At 34.0% G+C, this 23920-nt stretch overlaps 3 protein-coding genes across 3 annotated transcripts; all 3 read left to right on the top strand.

Annotated features, from left to right (window-relative positions):
• Nucleotides 1–2640: 2640 nt before the first annotated feature.
• On the top strand, nt 2641–8056 carry LOTGIDRAFT_233202 (hypothetical protein). Its single transcript, XM_009058765.1, has 6 exons — nt 2641–2800; nt 3544–3676; nt 4254–4469; nt 5600–5715; nt 6281–6603; nt 7923–8056. Exons 1-6 carry the CDS (start codon nt 2775–2777, stop codon nt 8045–8047), a joined length of 939 nt encoding a protein of 312 aa, XP_009057013.1. The 5' UTR covers nt 2641–2774; the 3' UTR covers nt 8048–8056.
• A 908-nt stretch (nt 8057–8964) lies between these two features.
• On the top strand, nt 8965–18317 carry LOTGIDRAFT_233201 (hypothetical protein; the record flags this gene model as incomplete). The annotated part of the gene is made up of 9 exons (XM_009058764.1): nt 8965–9691; nt 11796–12008; nt 12175–12260; nt 12608–12694; nt 16261–16447; nt 16729–16953; nt 17472–17557; nt 17859–17972; nt 18314–18317. Exons 1-9 carry the CDS (start codon nt 8969–8971, stop codon nt 18315–18317), a joined length of 1725 nt encoding a protein of 574 aa, XP_009057012.1. The 5' UTR covers nt 8965–8968.
• Nucleotides 18318–19970: 1653 nt separating this feature from the next.
• Nucleotides 19971–23173, top strand: LOTGIDRAFT_233200 (hypothetical protein; the record flags this gene model as incomplete). The annotated part of the gene is made up of 5 exons (XM_009058763.1): nt 19971–20495; nt 20727–20939; nt 21262–21347; nt 21639–21746; nt 23017–23173. The coding sequence occupies 5 exons, from the start codon at nt 19971–19973 to the stop codon at nt 23039–23041; spliced, it is 957 nt and encodes a 318-aa protein (XP_009057011.1). The 3' UTR covers nt 23042–23173.
• Nucleotides 23174–23920: the final 747 nt, after the last annotated feature.

Genomic DNA, 23920 nt, shown 5'->3' with positions numbered 1-23920 from the left:
TAAAATAAAGAGTTTATTATTATTATTATTATTATTATTACTATTACTATTACTATTACAGTCCTTTTACTATTACTATTACTATTGTTAATATTATTATCATTATTATTAACCAGTATGGTGTTCCATAAAGATGTGTCTGTATATCGTACGTGTACTTGTTGATAAATACTGTGGCAGGGTGCATTTTTACAGAAACTGGGTTGTTTTTATTTAAATGTTGTCTTATCTTAATGCACCACTACTGTTTTAATAAGCACATAATTACTTTACACTGACCTAATACGAATGTTCTTATTATTGCCTTCTCTTATTTTCTTAACTGAACTGACCTCACTGGACCTTGTCACCTTCTGTCATTGGTCAGCTTAGTGAGTTGTCAGTGAGTTACATCACCTATCCAGTCAGAAACTTTACTTTTATCTTTGTCTTTGAAGTAGAAGGAAACTTTGTTTCATGCGTTATGAAATAATTGATCTGGCTACTTCAACTAATTTTTCATCATAGTTATTTCCTTCAAATAACTTCACAGGTATGTGTGTTTTGGGTATTTTATAGGGTTATTGTCTTTCTGGGTAACTATATTTTGTATGAGAGGTGTATAAATGTAACTATGGTATTTTAATGTTTAGAAACGGCAGACATCTTGAATTTCTATTCTTTGGTACGGTACCTTTTATATCTAAAGTAAAGCTTAGTCTTTTGCAATTATTACATATTATAATTACCTTTAATTATATTTAATTAATTCACAGGTTTAATACATTTGATAGTTAAAACAGTTTCCAACAGCTTTGTTTAAAACCCCACCTTTGGGTTAGTTTTACTTTTATTTAACATTATTCTTTGTGTCCTATCGTTTTTTCCATCGCATAATATAGCATATATTGTATTTCAAATGTATTGAAATAGTATTGTAGTGTATATAAGTATGTTATGTGAATAGATATAATTTTACTGTGATAATAATTGTATATTATTATCATTACAGGGTTTTTATTAAAGTTATAGTCTGATACTTGTGATACCGTGTTCCCCCCTGAGCTAACCCGGTTAAAATACCTTATTAAGACCATTTATTTCTGTAATGTCACCCCCATGGCTGGGCAACAGAAGTACCTCTTGTGGCCTATATTTCGGGTTTAAATTTCCTTCCGCACCCTAAGAAGTATAATTTGCATCGTAATGTTAGTGGAAATATTTTATAGATTCTCCCACTTAATAATTACCATGATAATACACTTTTAATATTGATTAAGATTAGTTTATGAACCTTTACGACTATAGGCCTATCTTCACAATGTCAAGTTCTTACGATCTGTGTCTTATGTCTTGTTGACTGCAATAGTCACCTTGCTACGATTTGATTGGATTGTACAGGCAATCAAGGCAATCGACAGAAAGACATAACATTATGGCTAATTGTTTTTATCGAGGACTATGATTGGCTGTATTCGCTAACGTACACTCAAATCATATACACATGTTGCGTACGTGACACTTGACAGGTTTCCTAATAGGAAGGGACATAACTCTAGTTATGGAATGGCATGTTTAATGATTTTCGTTAAACCGAAAGCTACAAACTTCCCTGGTACCTACATGTCCGTGGTTGTAACAGTCAACGTATAAGACGAAGTTCGTATTAGCTTGACATTGTAAAGAATGATGGTTTTACTGAAGTTCTTGTCCTCTACCTGCGGCCTTATCATATTTGTCGATAATCTTCTGGATGGCCCTATAAAATGGGTTATCTCCATGAAAGTGGCAGCTGCTACCCACAGAGCTTCCCTGGGAAAGCATGAGCGTATCTAACGTCGTACAATAAGGCATGTTTGACGCGATCGCAAAGTGTTCCAGCGGAATGAGCAAGCCATCTGTTTCAGTACTTAAATACTATTTTTTATATATTATTTAACATTTGTTTTTGCCGACCGTAACCGCATGGTTTGTCATATAATAAGTGAGATTCCAGAACTCTGCAAGAAACTAGGAAACTTTAAGTTTTTACTAGCACAACAGTTTGGTTTTATTTTTATTGTTGAAAATTTCTTAGTTGGTTCTTTGTTATGAACGCATCCTGTCTTAGTTTTATAGCACAACGATCTAACTTTTATAGCCGGTTCGAATTTTTTTTAGCACAATAGTTTTTTTTTTGATTACGTGAGAATCCATGGACTCAGTTTTTTTTTATATCCGTATCGAGAAGAGCCCCATTGGTTTTTGGTCTGTATAAGTTTTTTTTATTGATTTTGGATTACGGTAAGACTAATTAAAAGAATGACAGATAAGGAAGAAGAGGTTTACAAACCGAGAAACTTACAGCAGTTTTAGATTTATTGATATATGCACGTAAATTGTTCTGATATACGCTGGGAATTTTTTCGTGTAACAGTATTCCACCATAAAAAAAAGTATTTCCTCATAGACTATGATTCATATTTTAACTGACCTTCTTGACACAATTAAATATAATTACAGAAGAAAACTCCTTAACACCGATCATGTTTTATTTCCGTTTTTTTTCTTTGAAAGGGTAAACAATATGTACGCCAATTTCCTGTAAAAAATGAGGCTAGTAAATGTCCTGCGATAATTAGAATAGCCAATTTACATATTGAATGTCTCGCCAGTTTATGATGTGAATTGACATTTGGACATGTTATTTAAAATATATATTTTAATCTTATCTAACACAATTATCTTAATTCTCCAGTCAGCTTAAAGCACATATGCTATATCTAGGATTATTGTTCTTACAATTTTTTTTGTAAATGATGTGTTTTTTAAAATTCTATGGGTAAGTAACTTCTGTAATATTAGGTTATCATTGTTAATATATTTTTTAAAAAAACGTAGAAGTGAATTGCTACTTTGTTAACCACATAATTATGTTCGAGACTTTTACTATATTCAATATAAAAAGATACTTTTATCCCAGGATTTGTAGAGTACCAAATCTAGGACCATAATATATTGTATTTACAGCTCTATAGGTTGAACTAATTTGAAATGGTATATTACTTGTAAAAAAATATAATGCCAAAAGTATTAATATAATTATTCACTGATATCTTTAGTTGAACTAATGGTCAATGTGGCAAAAGTTTCAGCGCAGACTAGTCTGTAAACTTTTCCATGTTTTCCCAATTCTAGAAAAAAAAGTATTTCATATAAAAAAAAAAGTATATCTCCTGATACAGAGGGGCTCTCAAATCGAAAAAGTTTACAGTTGTCTGCCATTAAGAGGAACTGAAGTGCAAAATGAGAACGAAATGGAATGACAAATCTCTTGATTTTCAGCGCAGACTTTCTGATCTTTTCCATGCTTTCCCAATTCTAGAAAAAAAGAGTATTTCATATAAAAAAGGATATCTCCTGTTACAGTGGAGCTCTCAAGTTGAAAAAGTTTACACTTGTCTTCCATTAAGAGGAACCGGAGGGCTAAATGAGAAAGAAATGGAATGATAAATCTCTTGACGAAATCGGATGGAAAAGCAATGACGACTTTATTTTCAGAAAGAGTTTATTTTATTCTTTAAGAATATGGTTGAATATAATATGGTTGATGTTAGTCAATGGTGCTGTAGTAGATCTTTCAACATTGAAATCGTATATAGTTAATCAACACAACTCATACAGAAAATCTGAATATGCTTCTAATATGATCAAATTGGTAAGATATTTGGGAAGTAAAAGTTATGACTGATTTGCTATCAATTTTTGTCAAGTACTTTTCAGTTAGGACTGATTTGCTATCAATACCAAGGTTTGTTAAAACTGAATTGCTATCAATTGTTTCAAGTAGACTAGTTACGACTGATTTGCTATCAATTGTTTTAAGTAGAGCATTTACGACTGATTTACTATGAATTGCTTCAAGTAGGCCTTATACGACTGATTTGCTATCAATTTGTTTTACGTAGGACTAATACGACTGATTTGCTATAGATTATGTCAAGTAGACCAGTTACGACTGATTTGCTATCAATTATTTCAAGTAGATCAGTTAAGACTGAATTGCTATCAATTGCCACACGTAGGCCTTATGCGACTGATTTGCTATCAATTTGTTTTACGTAGGACTTAGACGACTGATTTGCCATAAATTTGTTTTACGTTTTACGCTATAAATTGTTTTCAGGAAATCCAGAAAAAATTCATTCACATTGTCATATTCTGTAGAATGACACACGTAATTGTATTATATTAGATCAACTTAAATCATTTAACTTCACACATTAATCTTTCAGACATGGGATGAAGCCTTATCCCGAGAATCGTCGTACTGGGTAGAAAAATGTCGATTTGAACATAAAGGAAGTGGTCTAGGTGAAAATCTATATTTTGACGATTACAAGAAATCTGTTAAAGACTTTGTAACAGATGCTCTCAATAGTTGGTATGAGGAAAGAAGGCATTGGCAGGTATCAAAAGGAAACTGTGGACTAGCTTGTCATTACACTCAGGTAGTTTTGTTATATTTGATTCTTGCGTCTGGAAACTGAAACTTCCCAATTTCTAATTCAATCCATTGTATACAACTTCATGCAATCTGAACTCGTCGACCAAAACATCACGAATTATCATTTGGAGTGTTCGGGTGATCTCATAAAAGATACTAACAACGACTAGGACGAGTAAGCTAAATATCGCCATCTGAAGACAAAACTATTCAGTGTTTTTACCTTAAACGATATTTGATACTTTGATAACGCCACAAAATGTTATCCGTCCAGTATTTTGATGCATTTTATTTTCCCTTCTATATAGTTGACTGATATCAACACATTGGGAGTATATTGACGTGGTAATTCATCTAAGTGTCATGTGTCATTATATCTTAGAATTATGTTAAGTAGCAATGGCTGAATTTGAGATATAAACATTATTCACGAGAGAAAATATTGGTTTCTCAACCGTACTTATATATGGTGACATGATTGTCTGCTTCGTATTTTCATCAATATAAAAAAAAATGTAACTTTGTTGAAAAAGATAGGCGCATTGTTTTCCTGCACACTATCGATTTCTTTTTGACTGCATTCCACATATTGCGCCATTATTATCTAGAGGCGAAAATCCGACTGTCAATAAGTCAGTTTTGAATGAGTATTATCTAGGGCTATCTTGTGGACAAAATACTTGGTATCTAAGGTTATTGTCTGTGGCTAGTTATACATCTATTGTATATGCCGAGGGTTTTCCTATGTTATATGTGGTGCTTTAACAGAGTGAAATTTTGAATTAAAAATATCAACACCAGATAGATCTAGTATACACACCAGGCCCGAAGCTGACAACCAAGCAATTCCATTATTGCACCATTGCCTCAGATATATTACTTGCACCTTAGAACAATCTCGATCTCGATCTCACTCGCAAATTGTCAGGCGAGTGGGATCAAAATTAAAGATCTGAGGCACCAGTTTGGGTAATTTTTTTAAGGTCTTAACGCAAATTCTTATTCTTGTACGCGCGAGGTCGGGGCATATATCTGGGCTATTATGTACGATGGTTTTGTACTATTGGCAATATCGCAGAAAAGATGATGTACAGTTGAGGTGGTCAAGATTTCAATGTGTTCTTTGTATTGCAGATGGTTTGGGCCAACACTACGACAGTAGGATGTGGTATTAAGAAATGTCCAGTGATGAATGATAATGGCAGAACGATTAAAGACACCACATTGTTCGCCTGTTTTTATTATCCCAAGTAAGGAGTAAGTTCACGTGGATTTTCATTCCTTTCAGCGAAATAACCCTTCAGCTAATAGCGTTTAGGAAAGTCTCGTGAATTGAGCATTAGCGACCATAAGATGAGTTGCTATAATAATAGCCTTGGCTATTCGTTGGAACAATTCTACCTCAATCTTGCCATGCGGTGAAGAAAACAGTATTTCACTGAATATTTACATAAAAATAATAATGCAGTTAAAAATATGGTGTTTTTCCCACTTGTTTCACTATCACGTTCTTGAACCATAATGTATTCAAATATTGCATCAATTATGCACGAAAACAGTGTGACATTTCGAATATTTAACAGCGCCTGATCGATACAGCATTTTTAAAGGTAACCAATCTCTAAAACAGACATATAACCGTTTAATCCTAGATAGGATAGCTTTTGACATTTTGTATTGCATTTAGGTATGTTACCTCCTTCTAGAAGGTTTTTTGATGTCATCGCAAAATTGTTGGGCGTTAACTCGCATGGTGTTGGATATTGTTTCCAAAGCTAAAGCTTTATCTTTACATGAATGAATACATTTTTACAGGGGCAATATGTACGGGTCATATCCATTTACAATCGGACCAATATGCAGTAAATGTCCAAAAAATAGCCACTGTGAAAACCAAATGTGCGTTAGACAGTTTGCAATCCAGAATTCAACCCATCCTGTAGTTAGAAGAACATCATTACAACCCACAACAACTACGATGAAAACAACCACCGTAGATTCAACATGTGTAGATAGATTGAGAGGTTGCGAACACTGGAAAGCAGATTGTGCCTCTAACCATGCTGTGAGAATATCCTGTCCAAAAACCTGTGACAGATGTAATCCTCCTGCATTTTTGGTAGTATCACCACCAACAGGTAAGATAAGTTCTCTTTTACATCTATTGTCCACGAAAAGAGGCACTGAACACAAAATCAATAAGGTCATCGAAATTCGAAATATTTCTCTGTCAGGTGAATCAATATCCGTCTTTCGGCTGCATTCAAATATACAGAAAATGGAAGATAGACTAAGTCTGCCAAGTTAAAAAAAATTGCATGTATTGCTGATTTATATGACTTAAGGAAACCATCGCTTCCACCGTTAAGTATTTTTTTTCGTAAACGAACCAGGCATCGGAATAACGGCAATGCCTCTTCAAGTCATATCACCTTCTTCCGGTTAGATGTAGTTTCTAAAATATTTATGACGAACAATATTGACGCGATCATTAGTAATTATTGACGATAAAATGACATGATGTTCTTGTCGACGGGGTCTCAGTTGTCAATTCAGATATCTCAGAAGATTGTCATTATCTGCGATACTTCGGAGATGGTGTTATGAATTTCCTTTTTACGAACATATGGATAACTTATTACATGTACATAATTTATCATTTATGATAAAGTACCCCTACGACTTACGCAATGAAGATGAAAAAATTCGGTCGAAGACTTTGTTTTTTTATGTAAAAACGGTTGAAAATGATCAATTGTTTTCAATCACTGTCATTTATTAATCAAATAATTTGTTATGAACATGTTGTTATTTTGAACAATCGACAAGGCAAACAATGATTGAATTGTGTGGAACAACATTAACATCCATTAAGACAAATGGTTTTGATTTTGTCGTCAATTTCATCTCTATTTCCTTCTATAGTACGTTTCCACCCATGTACTTCAAGTCAGATCTTTAGCAATTTATGTTGGATATTTCACAGGAAAATGCTACTTGAGCATACAAAATTACATAGAGGCATATTCTACCATAATTTTAAACTTTTGGCCTATATACACAAATAAACCCACCAAATTCGAAAGGAATATAACAGAGAGACAGGCATAAATCCTTGTCCGACAGATACCTTCCTATTTTTCCTGACAATAGCAGTAATGTCGGGACATGAGACGACTCTAGAAAACTTGATGACCGATCAAACTCATTTAAAATCGGTCCTGAATCACAAGAAAAAGCCGGGATATCCAGACCAAATCTAAATCCCGGATTCCTGCCGTGCACGCAAGAAGCTAGGTCTTGCACTTGACGTTACCAAATGGTCGAGTTGAGATAGTCCCACTCAGGTATTACTGTTGGACATTAGTGTTCAAAACTTGCTTTTGTTAAAACGCATAACCTTTTGTTTTAGAGTATAGATTAAATATTCCAACAAGTACATGTTTTTCTATTACAGTTGCATGTGAAGATGAAACTAAATTTCAAAGAAGTTGTAACTATTGGGCTAGTTTAGGTTATTGTTCCAAGAATCAGTTGATGAGAGAAGTTTATTGCCAAAAAACTTGTAAAACCTGTAAATAAATTAGTTTTAAAAAATCGAATTTTGGTTCTTTTATATGTTTGAGATAAGACTCATATCGACAGGCGATTCAAAACATCTCATCGGGTCAGCCACCATCGAATAATTGACTGGCAACTGCGATTATTTCGACCACTCACATAGTATGCAAGATTTTCCAATTTGTACTAAATAGTTGAGATAGATGAGTCATGTGACTCAGGGATGCCAAGTTGTCAAACTCTGAGTGACATGGAATTGTGATGCATAGGTAAATGACCACGAAAATCACTCCTTTAAAATTTCATTGCGGAAGCGGAGTCACGTTACACCTGCCACCTGTTCGTCTCTTTGAGTCAGACTTCTCGAAAGGAAACTGACTGGCTATAAACTCCCCCGATTCCCCACATTAAAAATAAGATATGAAAGGTTATAAATTTTCTCTATGACTCAATTTTCAGAATTGCACTGTCAATGGTGTTATTAAAACTGAGCAAGAACTGTTCCTGAAAGTCCAGGAATTCCATTAACAATGGCACTATTGCATAAATGTTCTCTAATAATATTAATATAAATAATATTTCCGCAAAATATATTCAATTCATCATATTCATTACGACCAATAGTCAAAAACATATGACATCAAAATGACGGAAACCCTTTACTGCAATGACGTGTTTCAAATGTCCGAACACAATCTAAGTCAAGGTCCTGAACTGTTATAGATCTGTTTACTTTTGAGTGTAAAGGTGGGGTCAAAATCCCAAAATGAATTCATTTTAAACGTAATATGACAAAAGAAATCAATCAAAATCCATGAATACTATGTACTGTAACAACGTAATTTGCCCTCCGGCTAAATGATTCAAGGTGTCTAGTGGCCTTTAATTAGCAATCTGTTTCACATTTCTTACCAGTTTAACGTCTTCTAATCAACAATCAAAATGGAGAGAGTTTTATGCCAGCTTGTGTTAATACTATGTACCTGTGTATATGTGAATTCACAGAGATATTCTTTTACTATTCAAACATCTGATCCGAACTTACTGTCTCAGGTGCAATCTATGGTTTCCAATCTCGGTAGTGGACCAGTACAAAACATCAGGAGATTACCAAATGCAGGACAACGTATACAAAATATTAGGACATTTCAAAATGTAGCTCAACCAACTCAGATGATTAGGACACTTGAAAATACAGGGTTCAGCCCTGGTGTTCAGTCCATAATATCTTTAAGACGAAGTGGATCGAGTCCAGCAGGCAGTAGGTTTGTACAAACTATACAACCATTAGAAAATGGTGGACAAAGGCGATTTCAACAGAGAATCATAACTCAATCAAACCAACGACGTCCATTAATAGAAACGCTCAGCAGTCCCATGGGTAATGATGCATTTAGAAGATTCTTCTTGAGCAATGGAGACCAACCACAAACAGATACCCAAGTGATAACTTCACCGAATTCCAGAGTGTTCCGTAAAACCATGTTCTGGATCCAACCACAACCAAATAGCAATCAAGGACCACCACAGTCCATAACACCGTCAGATACCAGAGCAGAAGAAATGGCAGGAGAATTCGGAATTCCGACATATTACCAGAAATTTATTTTAGATTTCCACAATATTAAGAGATCAGCAAGTAATGCAGCAGATATGTATGCTTTGGTAAGTGTGTACCAATAATTTTTGCAATATAATTTATTTGTTTCCGGTGTGTTTGTCCCCATTGGTTGAATGTTAGACATTGTCATATTAGTTTGATATAATTCCGACTCATGTGTCATATTAGTTATATCGTCGGTCAATCAAATTTAATGGCGGGAAAAACGATCGGCTGCCTCAAGGTTTAATATTAAAACTAGCTCGTGGAAATAGAGTACTGAATACTGAAACTTACCATTGGAATGGAGTTTTGCATTTTAATTTTCTGCTCTTTTTTGAAACTTAATTAAGACAGGCAACATAGTGCAGTGAGCACGACTTTTTGTCTGATTAAAATTTTAAGAATCTTCAAGGTCCTTCTGCATATTTACATGCATACAAAACTCTAGTCTATGTATAATGTTGATGAAGCTATTTGTGGGTATTTTGGGTTATCAAGGGAAAGAACTCAAAACTAAATCTCGAAACATATCCAATTTTCAAAAATCACAATGTTATATACATATCCTAAGAATACAGATCAAAACTAAAGCTAATATCTCGCTCAAAAGCCAAACTATTTTAACCTTTGTCATACAGTAAACCGTTCCTCTGCGGACAGTGTCCGTATTGACCGTGCACGTCAGGCTACACATAAAAATAATACTTTCGTGATCGTTGTATTGGGTTTTGGAAAACATGGCAATACATCAACCCAAATATTTGTAATTGTTCATCCTTATTTGCTTAACCTTGGAGTGATGTCGTCAACCTTTTTCCACCATAAACCTAGAAATATAAATCTATGCCATTATCAAAGTCATATTTGATCGAGAGGTTAAACTAAATTAGATTGACAAACAGACATTTGTCTATAATAAGACTATTGGAGACATCTGAATTGAGCTCGTCAACATAGTCTATATAAAGATATGTATATAAAGTGATATTACGTCTTGGAATTAACATAAAAATTGAAGCATTTTAAACTTGGCGAATAAGATATACCTGGTGTCATAAATAACATAACAGGATCCTTATATATTCCGATAAATCCAAAAAACTTAATGATTATTCATAAATATGCAATTAACTATTGAAAAACGCTTTATATCAAGATTAAGCGTTTTTCAATAATTACTTAGTTTTAAGAATTTTCCAATTTTCCAGATTTAAAGGGATTCTGTTGTAACTTTATGACACCAGGTAAGTTAACTGATGAAGATATACTCATATTGACCATTTCGAGAACTTAAATTTTATGTTCATTGTAAGATGTAGTATCACTTTAAGATAAAATTTTCTATCGAAGAATGGTATTTTAATACTAATAACATTAAGATGTACTTATATTTCAAAGATCATCAGCATAAATATGCTACCCAATTTCAATGTGTTACCCATTTTTATAGACCATGTTATATAAGATCCAAACTACAGCCCGTGAAATAATAAAAATATTTTGATAAGTGCATGTCTAACCCGTCATAACCCGTTTTACTGGTTTAAAAAATTTAAAAGATGAAAATGTGTTACAAGTTGTCACATGTGGTTTTCTCGTTACACCGTAAGTGATACTGACATGGCCAACATACCAGTGCTATCTTACAAGGATGATACATACATATTAATACTAGTCATACTTACGAACACCTGTTGGATACAACATACATATCATTTAAATTTTGGGAGGGTTTATTTCTAACAAATGTACAGGTATGTATGGATCATCTGCGCAGTTCCAGTGCAGTTTTTAAACTTAATTAAGACAAGCAACATACATATTAATACTAGTCATACGTACGAACACCTGTTGGACACAACATACATATCATTAAAATTTTGGGAGGGTTTAATTCTAACAAATGTACAGGTATGTATGGATCATTTGCGCTTCCAGTGCAATTCATAAAAAAACATTCGTTTCCTTTACTAATATGCAGATAACTGAGCTTAATCAAAAGGCAAATGGTGCAGAAAAGTAGGACGTAAAACTCCATTCATTTCATAAGGCAAGGAAATTGTTCAGACGACTTTATCCCAAGAGGTGACACTTCTGCTGAGAAGACAATGTCCGTTGGTTTATATAAGTATTTTTGTATTAAGTATACAATATTTTATCTCACAGAAATGGAACAACCAGTTAGCAAAAGAGTCTGATGATTGGGCTAAACAATGTAAATGGGGACATCAGCAAGCTGGTCGTGGTGAAAATTTAGCCTATGTTACTGGCGGTGGCATCAAGTTGTTATTAGATTATGGTTTAAATGGATGGTATGATGAGATTAAACAATATGATGGCAAGAATTGTATGGATACTGGTAGCTGTCATTATACACAGGTAATATTTTGGTATAGGGCCTTCCACAAGCATGAACAATCTGTGCTCCTTTTACGACACCAGGTAAAAAATATTAAAATGTCAATAGCAACCCTGGTCTGCAGATCTGCAGCAGTTTAATTTCATTATATTACCGTTTGATAACATCATTTTGCCCTCTTTTCAGATGGTTTGGTCATCATCAACAGAAGTTGGTTGTGCTGCTCACAGATGCCCGGACATGCATTATCTAGTTTGTTTTTATTCTCCACAGTAAGTTTTTCATTGAATCTGATTATCTTATCTCGATCGAAACGATCCACTATTTTATTCAGACTTACTATTTATACTAAACAATGTTTAAATTTGAAAGACATTGGACCTCGTAAGTGCTGCTCTGGCAGTTTCTTTCAATACCTTCGTTATGAAGGGTTTAAACAAATATCTTCATATTCAAAGGCATGGTACAGAGAGGTTTCTTGGTGCTGCATTTAATATGAGGAGTGAAAATAGTGACTATGGCTAAATTATCCTTGAGGAGATGCGTAAAGATATCCAGATGTACTTTATAGTGTACAACAGTTCTGCTTATAATAATCTATTCTTTTGATTAATTTCAGGGGTAATATCATTGGTATTCCACCATTTCAACAAGGTACACCGTGTTCTGCTTGCTCTGGTACATGTCGAGAGAATCTTTGCCACTGGTAAGTATTTGAACGGGACTAGCCCTATTAAAATTCATATAATCTGGATCGATCTTGAGTGAGATGACCTTAGTCTTGGTCAGTTATTCCATTCTCGTATCATTTATTCCAACGACACTCCACAAAAGATAATCATTTGTCTTAAGTCTCAGCACTATTGTACTGACGAAATATTATTCCAGCTTGCCTCATTATAATGTTCTTGCGATCTGATGAAAAAAGATTTTTAGAACTTTCGTTTTGTGAGTGTCTGTTGATAACCCAATTTGCATTTCTTGCTCGGATAAAATTGTTATGCAGAACATGTTCACCCTATAAAATTATTTTTTTAATACGATTTTTATATCTGAATATTTCTAAGATATTTATAGACTGGCGGTCCTATTTTAACTGTGCTTTTGATTTGTTAGCATAAAGTAGGACTTTTAGTGCCATTTGTCCAAGAAAACGATTTAGTTACAATTTTGTCAAATCGATGAACGTCAAAACAGGAAACGAACCATCTAGCTCTATATTTTAAACAGATTGTCGTTCTTGAACGCATTGCTTCTATTTAATGATGACAGATGATTCCTTCATCAGGACACAAATAGTCAATAAAAAATGTTTACCACCACTAAAATAATATACACTTAAAAATCGTGCAGTGCATGAAAACTAGAAAAAAAAAGGTTAATACTTTGTGATCGATTCACTGATCGTTTGGGTGTGTTTTTTTCGTTTTAGGTAAAAGACATGATAGTTCTGGAATTAGTCGTCAATCCATCAACATTTTATAACCTCATCATAACATCATTACAGACAGACCCATTGTTGTCTACAATTATATATATATATACCTATTTATCTTTTGTTCTGTAAATAATGTAAATTATGTTAAGAAAAAAATATTTTGAAAGTACGTTTTTTTTTTTAAATTCTTGAACATAGTTTATGGCACTCATAACGGCTATTGTGCACGGTATGCTTTTGTGCCAGGGTCTTCTATTTGCATCATTAAAACTCTGTTTTCTGTGGTAATATGGTGGTCTCTTATTTGGCTTAAAAATATTCATATACCTGGTGATGTCACTAACATACCAAAATGAATAATGATTACATCCAGATTTTTAATGCAGTATATCTTTCTCAGTATCAGTGCTCATTGAATTGGGTGGCCAAATGAAGTCACCTAAATTTGATAAAAGCAATCCATTTATTGGATGGAGACTATGCGAATTTATGTCGCTAGCCTTACAAAATGGGGCTTGGTAATTTTACCATAGTAAATCGGCAATTCGGTCACAGGCAAATTTGTCACTACCTTATCCACCTGGCAATTAGTTTCACTAATTTGATCATTTGATCATAGCAATGAAAGCAATTATACCATATTTCCCCTCGACCAATATTCCTGTGACCAAAGTACTACGACCAATTTCTTTGTGAACAATCAACCTTTTGACTAATTTTATTGCATATTTTTACCGTTGCTAAATTACATAGACTACTGTCTTCTTCATTTCTTACATACAATCTGTAAAATTTGCATTAATGCACACTTAAGAATGCTTCTTTTTTACCTATATTCTGCAAAGATTACATCAATGCACATTAAACATTCTACATTTTCCAACGACGCACACTAAATAATTCTTCAATCCTGACCTACATTCTGCAAAATTTCCATCAATGCATACTAAAGAATTCTTCATTTCTGGCCTACGTTCTGCAAAATTTCTATCGCTGCATCAATGCAGAATTCTTCAGTTCCCTCCTCACCTTACTGCAGTTCACATACATACAGAAGTACACAATATTGTTACAACCACGATTCTTTCGACGCAAATCTTTGCAGTGGTCAAGATAAAGTTGAAGTGGAATGAAACGCAAAGAGCGATAACAGGAACATCGTGTCAAAACCACACCCATTCGTGATACTTCAATAAGATTATGTTAAAACCCGTATTCGTGATACCATGTTCATCACATTAGCTTCAGAATGGCGTTTGTCCTGCAAATGCAAAATAAGAGTATATATTCCTATTAATCAATAATATAATTTGCAATGGGAAATTTTCAGTAAAAAATATGACATTTTAGAATTATTATTCCATTTCAATAGTGCAGAATACAGTTATTTCCCTTGAAATAGGTAACTTTTAAAGAAATGATATAAACAATATATGTATTTGGTAAAATGCATGGAACTTTTTTTGGTCAAAACCATACAACATGCAAAACAGACACTAAAAGTAATCCGTCAAGCTATAAATTGATCGCATGCGTAATTAAAGCAATAACTGATACTACCAAAGACAGACGAAAGGAAATTTTGCATCATGGTATGATTTCCAATCACATCTCTCGAATATTGACACATCTTCTGAAAGATTGTACGTTGAGACCCATACAGACGTATATAAAAATTGGCAATTCCCACCAGGACATCAGGTGTTAATTTTCCAGTCATAGGACATGAAGTGTATGACAGTGGCTTAACTATCATAGGGTCTGGTTTAACTAACTCTATGGGCCTCTATCCCTAAGAGGTTCCTCATCCCCATAAAAAATAAGAATAACACATATTAAAAAATATTTCCGGGGGAGGGAGCCAAACCTTCTTGAGACCACGGTCCCCCCTCTCATCTAGTTGAGCAACTAGTGCATGAATAAAGTAAGAAATCACACTGGTGAATCATCACACGTTTCTGATACTTTTATTAAGATAAAGTGGCTGTGCATGATCTTTAGCATGGAGGTCTGGCTCAGGTCGAGCAGAAAAGTTCTCATTGATATACATGCAACGTTTAATTAAGAATGTTGTCGGAGTGGCATACCAAGTTAACGCCCATCCGATTTTCGAATTTATGCTCCAGTTGAGAATAGCTTGGTAATAAGGAAATAATTTTTTGTGGGTATATAGGAGCCACCAGCAATAGCTATAAATACCAAACTCTCATAACAGAAGACTAATAAATTATGCCAGTTATAAGATATTTACTAATCAATTAAAAGAATATAAATGACACACTGTTTTTCATGTCCTTGTTTAAAGCTATAATCAATCATAATTAAACTATGAATAATTATACTTGTAATAGACGATCACCAATTCACGGCGTAAAAGAGAAGTTCAAAGAAATTTTTCCACAACTTGGAAACCAATACATCGAAGCGCAGCTTTCTCCTTTGAAATCTGTGAGAATGTGGTCGGTTTATATGTTCAGCTTAGTGTTTGTGTTAACTTTGGTATATGTCTCAAATGGACAGTCATTGTCCGGCATGTCTTGGGGAAATTGGAACAGTCGTTCTGGAAGAAATAACGTCAGATCAAATCCGAACCAAATTTCAATAGATAGGTTTTCTTCAAACAGGAACATCAGGAACAATCGTATTCTGACCAACAATAACAGATTATCTAGGAATAACAACCAATTTTCTAGAAACAACCAATTTAGGAATAACCAATTTTCTAGGAATAACCAATTTTCTAGGAATAATCAATTTTCTAGGAATAATCAATTTTCTCGAAATAACCAATTTTTCAGCAATAATCAATTTTCTGGGAATAACCAATTTTCTAGGTTCAACGCATTTCCTAACTCTAACCAATTATCAAACCAATTTTCTAACAACGTCAACAACTTTAATACATTCAATGGCGCTTCTAATTCTCGACACAATCAGTTATCAGCATCATCTATGAATTTATTACTGAAATTTATTAATATGCATAGGATGAGTGTTGATGCTCAAGACATGTACGTTATGGTAAGTTTTTACTCTATTTTTACGATACTACATCTTAGCCCTGTAAAATAGCTTGTCGTTCAGCCCCTGTTAAATTGGTTAAGGTTCTGTATAAGCTATCATCATAAGGTCCTCCGAACACAAATAATTGACTAACCCCAAGCAGGCCTATCCAGACCACTTTTCGGCCAGTTCAGGACACACAACGTCTACATACCGACCTCATTAGGAAATCGATCGACCAAACGCTGGTTAAACTTGATAACACCCTTAGAACTATGTCGATGTCATTTTATTTCTAGAAATGGAGTAACAGCTTAGCCAGAGAAGCCGGCACAAGATCACAAACATGTCAATTGTTACACAGGAACAGCACTAGTGGTGAATCTTTAATCGTGGTCCCTCAACAAAGTACTGGTGATAAAGTAGCAGAATACATCAACAAACACTGGATTGCCGAGAAGAATGATTTCCGTTTGGGTACAGATTGTAGGGTTACTACACCCAATACTTGTGCATATTCTCAGGTATTTTTTCTTTATGTTTGTTCTCTTCATCCAAAGATCTGGTTCTTAACGAAGGGCTCTAGTAATACATGGGGTTATTATCGAACAGCACAAAGTGACAGGAAAGTTTCATACGTTCTTTTCAAAAAGGAATGTCATATGATTATCAGTTATAAGGTATCATCTCGGTGTTTTTGTTATTGGACCCTGTTCACCCGAAGACTTTCGTTGATCTATTGGAATCTTCATTTCGCACCCGTAAAGGATGTTGCATACCAGGGCTCTTGGAGTTCAAAAGTTTGGGAACCATTGTTTCATCAGGATTTTAAGCCAAAGTCAGTGGATCTTTTACAAAATATGTCCTGACTTTATCTCTATAACGGTAATTGTTATGCAGACTTTTATAAAATGACATTTTATATCTAAAGGGTATGTAAATTGCTTTTTGGTTGCATAAAACCTATGTAAAAAAAAAAGACTAGTTCTGGTTGACCAAGGTTACCCAAAAATACAAATTGCAAATTTGTATTTCTTTCCAGATGATCTGGGCCCAATCTAAAACCATGGGCTGTGCTTCACATTGGTGTGCCAGTAGTCAGTTTGTAGTGTGTTTGTTTGACCCACCGTAAGTCATGAACATTTTTAAATTGTGTCGAGAATTCTACGTGGCAAAGTCATGTACTCCATTTTTAGTTTGAAGCAGATGGTATAGGGGAACATCACAGAGCACAGATCATTGCCTGAAGACTTCTTCATCAATGGCACTTGCAGATGACAACCCAACTAGATCTAGATGGACACACCTTACGGTGCCACCATTCTTTCAAATAATACCAAGTGTCATTTACGTTTAATTTGAGTCTAGTTATATCTTCCTATTGGATGTATATCATATTAATATCATCTGACTATCTTTGTATTTCTAGAGGAAATGGTATTGGTATGTTACCATATATTCAAGGTAACCATTGTCAACAGTGTCCTAGAGATACCATTCGATGTGAAAACCAGCTATGTGATTGGAGAATTATGAAAAGAAAGTAAGTTTAACTGATCGATTTGCACCATTCCACTTTTTAGTCAGACCTCTGCGTGGGTCATGCAATTCCTAAGCGTTTTATGGCGTAGTTATCGCAAAAGTCCTTATTAGCAACTTTTGCGATAGTCATGTCATATAGCAGCTATAGCGGATACAACCCCTTTGCCGCCCTGTAAATAAGAACTAGGGAGTCGGGCATCTGAAAAGTGACGTCGAAACTTTTCTTGAAGATAAGGCATACATTTTGATTTATATACCTTATTATTATTATTATTCTATGAAACAAATGACCACAAAAATATATTTCACAATGTTTTTTATTTCTATGTTTATTTCTTGCAGATAATTTTTAACCATATACTTCCAAGTTGGCGTATTATTTGTAAATTTAATAACAGCAAGCGGCCAAGGGGTTATAATAAACACAGAACTCGTTTACTTTTGTTCATTTCGTTCTTTTATTGTCTGAAGCGCAATTTGGTAATCCAGAAGGGTGAGAATCCTGACCAAGGTGCGAAAGAAACCCCAGTCCCACTATGGATCCATCTTTTACAAGGTTGTTCATATCATGATGAAATTATTAGGAATTGGGGTGTGGTTTGGATGCTAAACACCCGCGCGAAATTGGTCGGATTGCCACCGTTCTGAACACATTGGAATGAAAATATAAAGAGGAAATATCCTTGTAGTAAACAAGTAGAAATCTTAAAAGGGACATTTAACTTTATTTTATAAGAAAGCTGTAATGTGCAGTAATGCGTTCCGTTCTTCTACATGTGGTGACTTATCGGGCAAAGCACACGCAACAAACCAAAAAAAGCGTCTTTGACGTACGACTAACTAATATATCCGTTCAATTTTTTATGCGAGGCAATCAAAGAGTGTACTTTGGTTAATGTGTCTTTGAGCTAGTATGTCTTAGAGCACATTAATCAATCTTTATTATTGTACTGTTAGTTCTATTCGCACATATCATACAAAATACATAATAATATATCATAAAAAAATATTTACCAAATATCAACAACATTCCTGTAGTCGGACTTGATTGTTCGTAAGGGCAAGTAATATATCCGGAGGGGCATTGGTGTATGGTGTTTAGTTGCAGTAATAGAATTGGTTGGTTGGTTGTCAGAATTTTTTCAAACTCATTGACATTATTCATTCATATTCATGGGATCCGACAAAAAGACTTTAAAATTTCAAGAAGTATACAATGTATCAAAATGCTGACAGATTGTTGTATTAGTAGTTTGCTGGTTTGTTCCATAAATCTTGAAAATGTACGTCTCAATCACGTTAAATGTTGACAACTCTTAAGTCATGTCAACATGATCTGATTGACAATATCAAAGTTGATTTACTTTCTGTTTGTTATCTTTAAACAGCGTCGTAGAAGGGCATAATTTGGAACACCGTGACCCATTGAATTTATAAAAGTATATGGAGTATAGGAGTATTTGCATATGCACAACTAACAATAGTTAAATAAATTTTTCCCCATTGGAATTCTCCAATATTTTGTACAATATCTAAAATCATGAAATAGAGAGGGATGTTGGCACCATGCAGGGTCGCTTGTTTTCGAGAATTTTCACCATGACAAAAGCCAATTCATAAGCAAAATGATGTTATATATACAATCTGAACTGTTAATGTGTCCATCAAGACATTAACAGATATTCTACATTTTATCATTATTGAGCTTAACAGCCCAAATGTTAAGTATACGAATTATTGGCTGATAAACTTAATTGCCAATACAAAAATTCGGTCACGAAACTGCAGCATGCGCATAGATCCATAAATTCAATGAAATACATGTAACCCTTTGATGTATTAAAATATTTTAAGCTTACTATATTTTCAAGTATGATATCACGACATGTGTTTGAGTGATGTTTAAGAATATTTAAAAATGACAACAACAAAAAAATATGCGCCTATATCAAGCGGATAAATATAGAATTTTAGCTATTGCGAAACTTTACTAGGCAGAATGAATTTCCGTGTTGTGTTTCTTACGGTGTTTCTCAGTGTACCATTTTGTTGTTGTCAAAACGTCACAGAATTATCGGGAACATCTCCAAATGGAAGCTCACTGTCTGGTACAAATCAAAATTCTGAACCACAAAAGGGGGTGATCAATGCTGGAAGCACGCCATCATCTGGAACATTATCAATAGCGTCTTTGCAAGCTATGCTTGCTACACTAATGATGACCAACAAACAAACTGTTGCTGCCGCAAGTAAGCCGACTGTGACAAATACTGGTAGTAAACAACCAACTGCTACTGGACAACCAACTCTTTCTCAACCCAGAAAACAACTCATTCTGACAAATAGACGAAGAAATCCTAGAAGATGGGGACGTGTTTTTATAGACAACAAGAGCAATTTATGTGCATTCGAGAGACAAAATTTCTTAAACTCATTCGGACTTCATGACAAATTAAAAAAGGACATTGTTGAAAACTTGAATAAAATCAGAAAAGACGTTAAAGCTCAAAACATGAATTGTCTGGTAAGTTCAATCATTTCAATATTATTCAAACCCTCCAATGAAACCCAGGAATACAGAGACATTTAGCAGTCTGGCAATACATTTAGACAGAATATCGCCGATAGCAACATTATTGTGTCCTGCGTGGTAACTAACCACTAGGCTAGTTAACAAAACTTGAGCAATTTAGATTGAAACCACTACGCTGCGGTAAATTCAAATCTGGGGTCAATATATATTTATTTGTTACAGCTATGGAGTGAAAAACTTGCAGCTAAAGCGGCCAAACTAGTAAAGGAATGCACCTATCAAAATACTAATAAAGCAGCTATTACATCCATGGTATATGAAAAAGAAATCGGTGATCAATTGGTTGGGAGATCTCTCAGTAGATGGATGGACAATAAAAAATATTTTTCATATGGTAACGATTGTCGAGATACTGGTGGTTGTCAATTCTCTCAGGTTAGTCTTTAGTATCAATAATACTTATCCAATGCATCAATATTAGACTTCTATTTCCACCAGTTCATATACGAGTGACCTATCCCGGCACTGTACGAGTAGGTCTTATACGAGTGTTTCATCCCGGCAAGGTACAGATACGTATAAAACGTTGCTATCCTGTTGGCTTTGAGGGCTAGAACTGTTCCGAATGTGTACAAAATATGTAATTTTTGGACAGGTGTAAAAATAAAAGAAGATACGTCGTAAGAGACCAATTCTTTCAGTCCTCAATTTTACACTACGTTGTCCGTATACACATTTCAATATCCTGCTGTTTTAGATTGTTTGGGCAAGGTCTAAAATAATTGGTTGTGCCGCTGAAAGATGTAGTGATATGACGAACATGGTCTGTTTGTTTGAGCCAAAGTAAGTATATGTAATGGTGAAGAGTTATTGCAGCTTTTTCTTATTGCATCATTCAAGGGAGGTAATGTGCAATGAAATGTTAATTTGATTGAGTGGTAAATTGCAATTGTTTTTCGTCTTATCCCGTTTTAACTGGTCCGCTCTGCATCACTGGCATTGGTTAAGTGTGGAAAAAACCCAAAAAGCACCATAACAATAACGGTATCAAATTATCTAAGATGTCTTCAAAAATGGCATAATATGCATGTAAATGCAATTAACTTTGCTACCAATAACTTCTCATATTTATAGAGGCAACGTTAGAAATGAACTACCCTATCTTACTGGTAATCAATGTGCACAATGTTCAGCATCCCGAGGTTCAACTCCAACATGTAATAAGGACAAACTCTGTGAATGGTAAGTATTTATGGTAGAATGTTAAGATTGGTAGACTACCAGGGTTGTACTATTCAACCTTTTTTGTTAGTTGTATATTTCAAACTGTTTTTAGTAATAGTAATTGTAATATAGAACCTATTAATGATAGAACTTTAATACGGTAGATGTAGAATTCAACCTTTATATTGTTTTGATAGTTAATATAAAATAGAATCTAGGAATGATAGAACTTTATTACGGTAGCTGTAGAATTTAACTTTTATTTTGGTAGTTGTAGATTTCAAACTGTTTTGATGGTAATTGTAGAATAGAATCTGTTAATGATAGAACTTTATTGTGGTAGCTGTAGAATTCAATCATTAATTTGATAGTTGTAGATTGCAAACTGTTTTGATGGTAATTGTAGAATATAATCTGTTAAGGATGGAACTTTATTTCGGTAGCTGTAGAATTCAACTCATTTTGGTAGTTGTAGAATTCAAACTGTTTTGGTGGTAGTTGTAAAATATAATCTGTTAATTTTATTGTGATAGCTGTAGAATTCAACTTTTATTTTGGTAGTTGTAGATTTCAAACAGTTTTGATAGTAATTGTAAAATATAATCTGTTAATGATATAACTAATTGTGATGGCTGTAGAATTCAACTTTTATTTTGGTAGTTGTAGATTTCAAACAGTTTTGATAGTAATTGTAAAATATAATCTGTTAATGATATAACTAATTGTGATGGCTGTAGAATTCAACTTTTATTTTGGTAGTTGTAGATTTCAAACAGTTTTGATAGTAATTGTAAAATATAATCTGTTAATGATATAACTAATTGTGATGGCTGTAGAATTCAACATTTATTTTGGTAGTTGTAGATTTCAAACAGTTTTGATAGTAATTGTAAAATATAATCTGTTAATGATAGAACTTTATTACGGTAGCTGTAGAATTTAACTTTTATTTTGGTAGTTGTAGATTTCAAACTGTTTTGATGGTAATTGTAGAATAGAATCTGTTAATGATAGAACTTTATTGTGGTAGTTGTAGAATCCAATATTTGTTGTTAAATGTAGATATATTTTGTGTAGTTGTAGAACACGGAACATTTTAATAGATATGTAGATTTAAACCATATCAATAGTTGTAGATTGCAATCATTCCGATGCTTGTGGATTTCAATAAATGTCTTCGAATTGTAGTTGTAGAATTCCTTGAAATTGTAACCGGCGTATTAATGTCAAGTTTCGCTTTGGAATTCGGAATAACTTGTATGTTATTTTGTATGAATTTTTATTTCAGGTATTTTCCTAGGCCGAAGTTCTGAAGAAGTCTAAGTATGGGAATATAATTCTTTATGTATATTACTGTAGTATGTGATTATACAGACTTTACAACGCTATTTTTATGTAAACACAAACCATTCTGCTATGGAAATAAAACACGTTTTGAAAATGCTATTCAATATCCTTGCAGGGATATTCTTTATTTTTACTGTTGAATACTTTAACAATGTATATGAGATGGCAATTTAGAAACAATAAAGATAGTGGACCACAGCCATATACGCCCTTCACGGCATGCGGATGGTAAAAACGAAACATCCATTTTAAGTTTCATCAAAATCGGTTAAAAACTAAGAGAGTAATAGCATATTCAAGATTTTGGGGCAAGGGCAATAACTCTGCTTTTAACGGTCGAAAATAGCTCAAATTCGAACTTGATCTTCGTTTTATGAATATGTATACACATACCGAATTTCATTTGATTCCATCAAAAAATCTAGTTTTTAGAGCGTTTACACGCAAATGTTGACGGACCGACGGACGGACGGACAGATTGTATAAGAGCAATTGATGTTGATAGAAGCACTTACTGCATAGAGGTTAAAGGGCGATTACTCCTCAAAACTGACGTAAGAGGCCTAAATATTGAAAACGCTTTAAATTTAATCAGAAGTAAACTAAACTTTCTTAAACCTTTCGATTTAGGTCCAATAACATTCATTTTAAGTTTCATCAAAATCAGTAGAAAACTAAGAGAGTAATAGCATATTCAAAATTATGGGGCAAGGGCAATAACTCTGCTTCTAACGGTCGAAAATAGCCCAAATTCGAACTTGATCTTCGTTTTATGAATATGTATACACATATCCAATTTCATTTGATTTCATTGGTGCCGACAATATACGTCCACGTAGAGAGAT

The sequence above is a fragment of the Lottia gigantea genome (genome assembly GCF_000327385.1).
Source record: "Lottia gigantea unplaced genomic scaffold LOTGIsca_35, whole genome shotgun sequence".
Classification (NCBI taxonomy): domain Eukaryota; kingdom Metazoa; phylum Mollusca; class Gastropoda; family Lottiidae; genus Lottia; species Lottia gigantea.
This window is presented reverse-complemented; position numbering and strand designations above follow the sequence as displayed.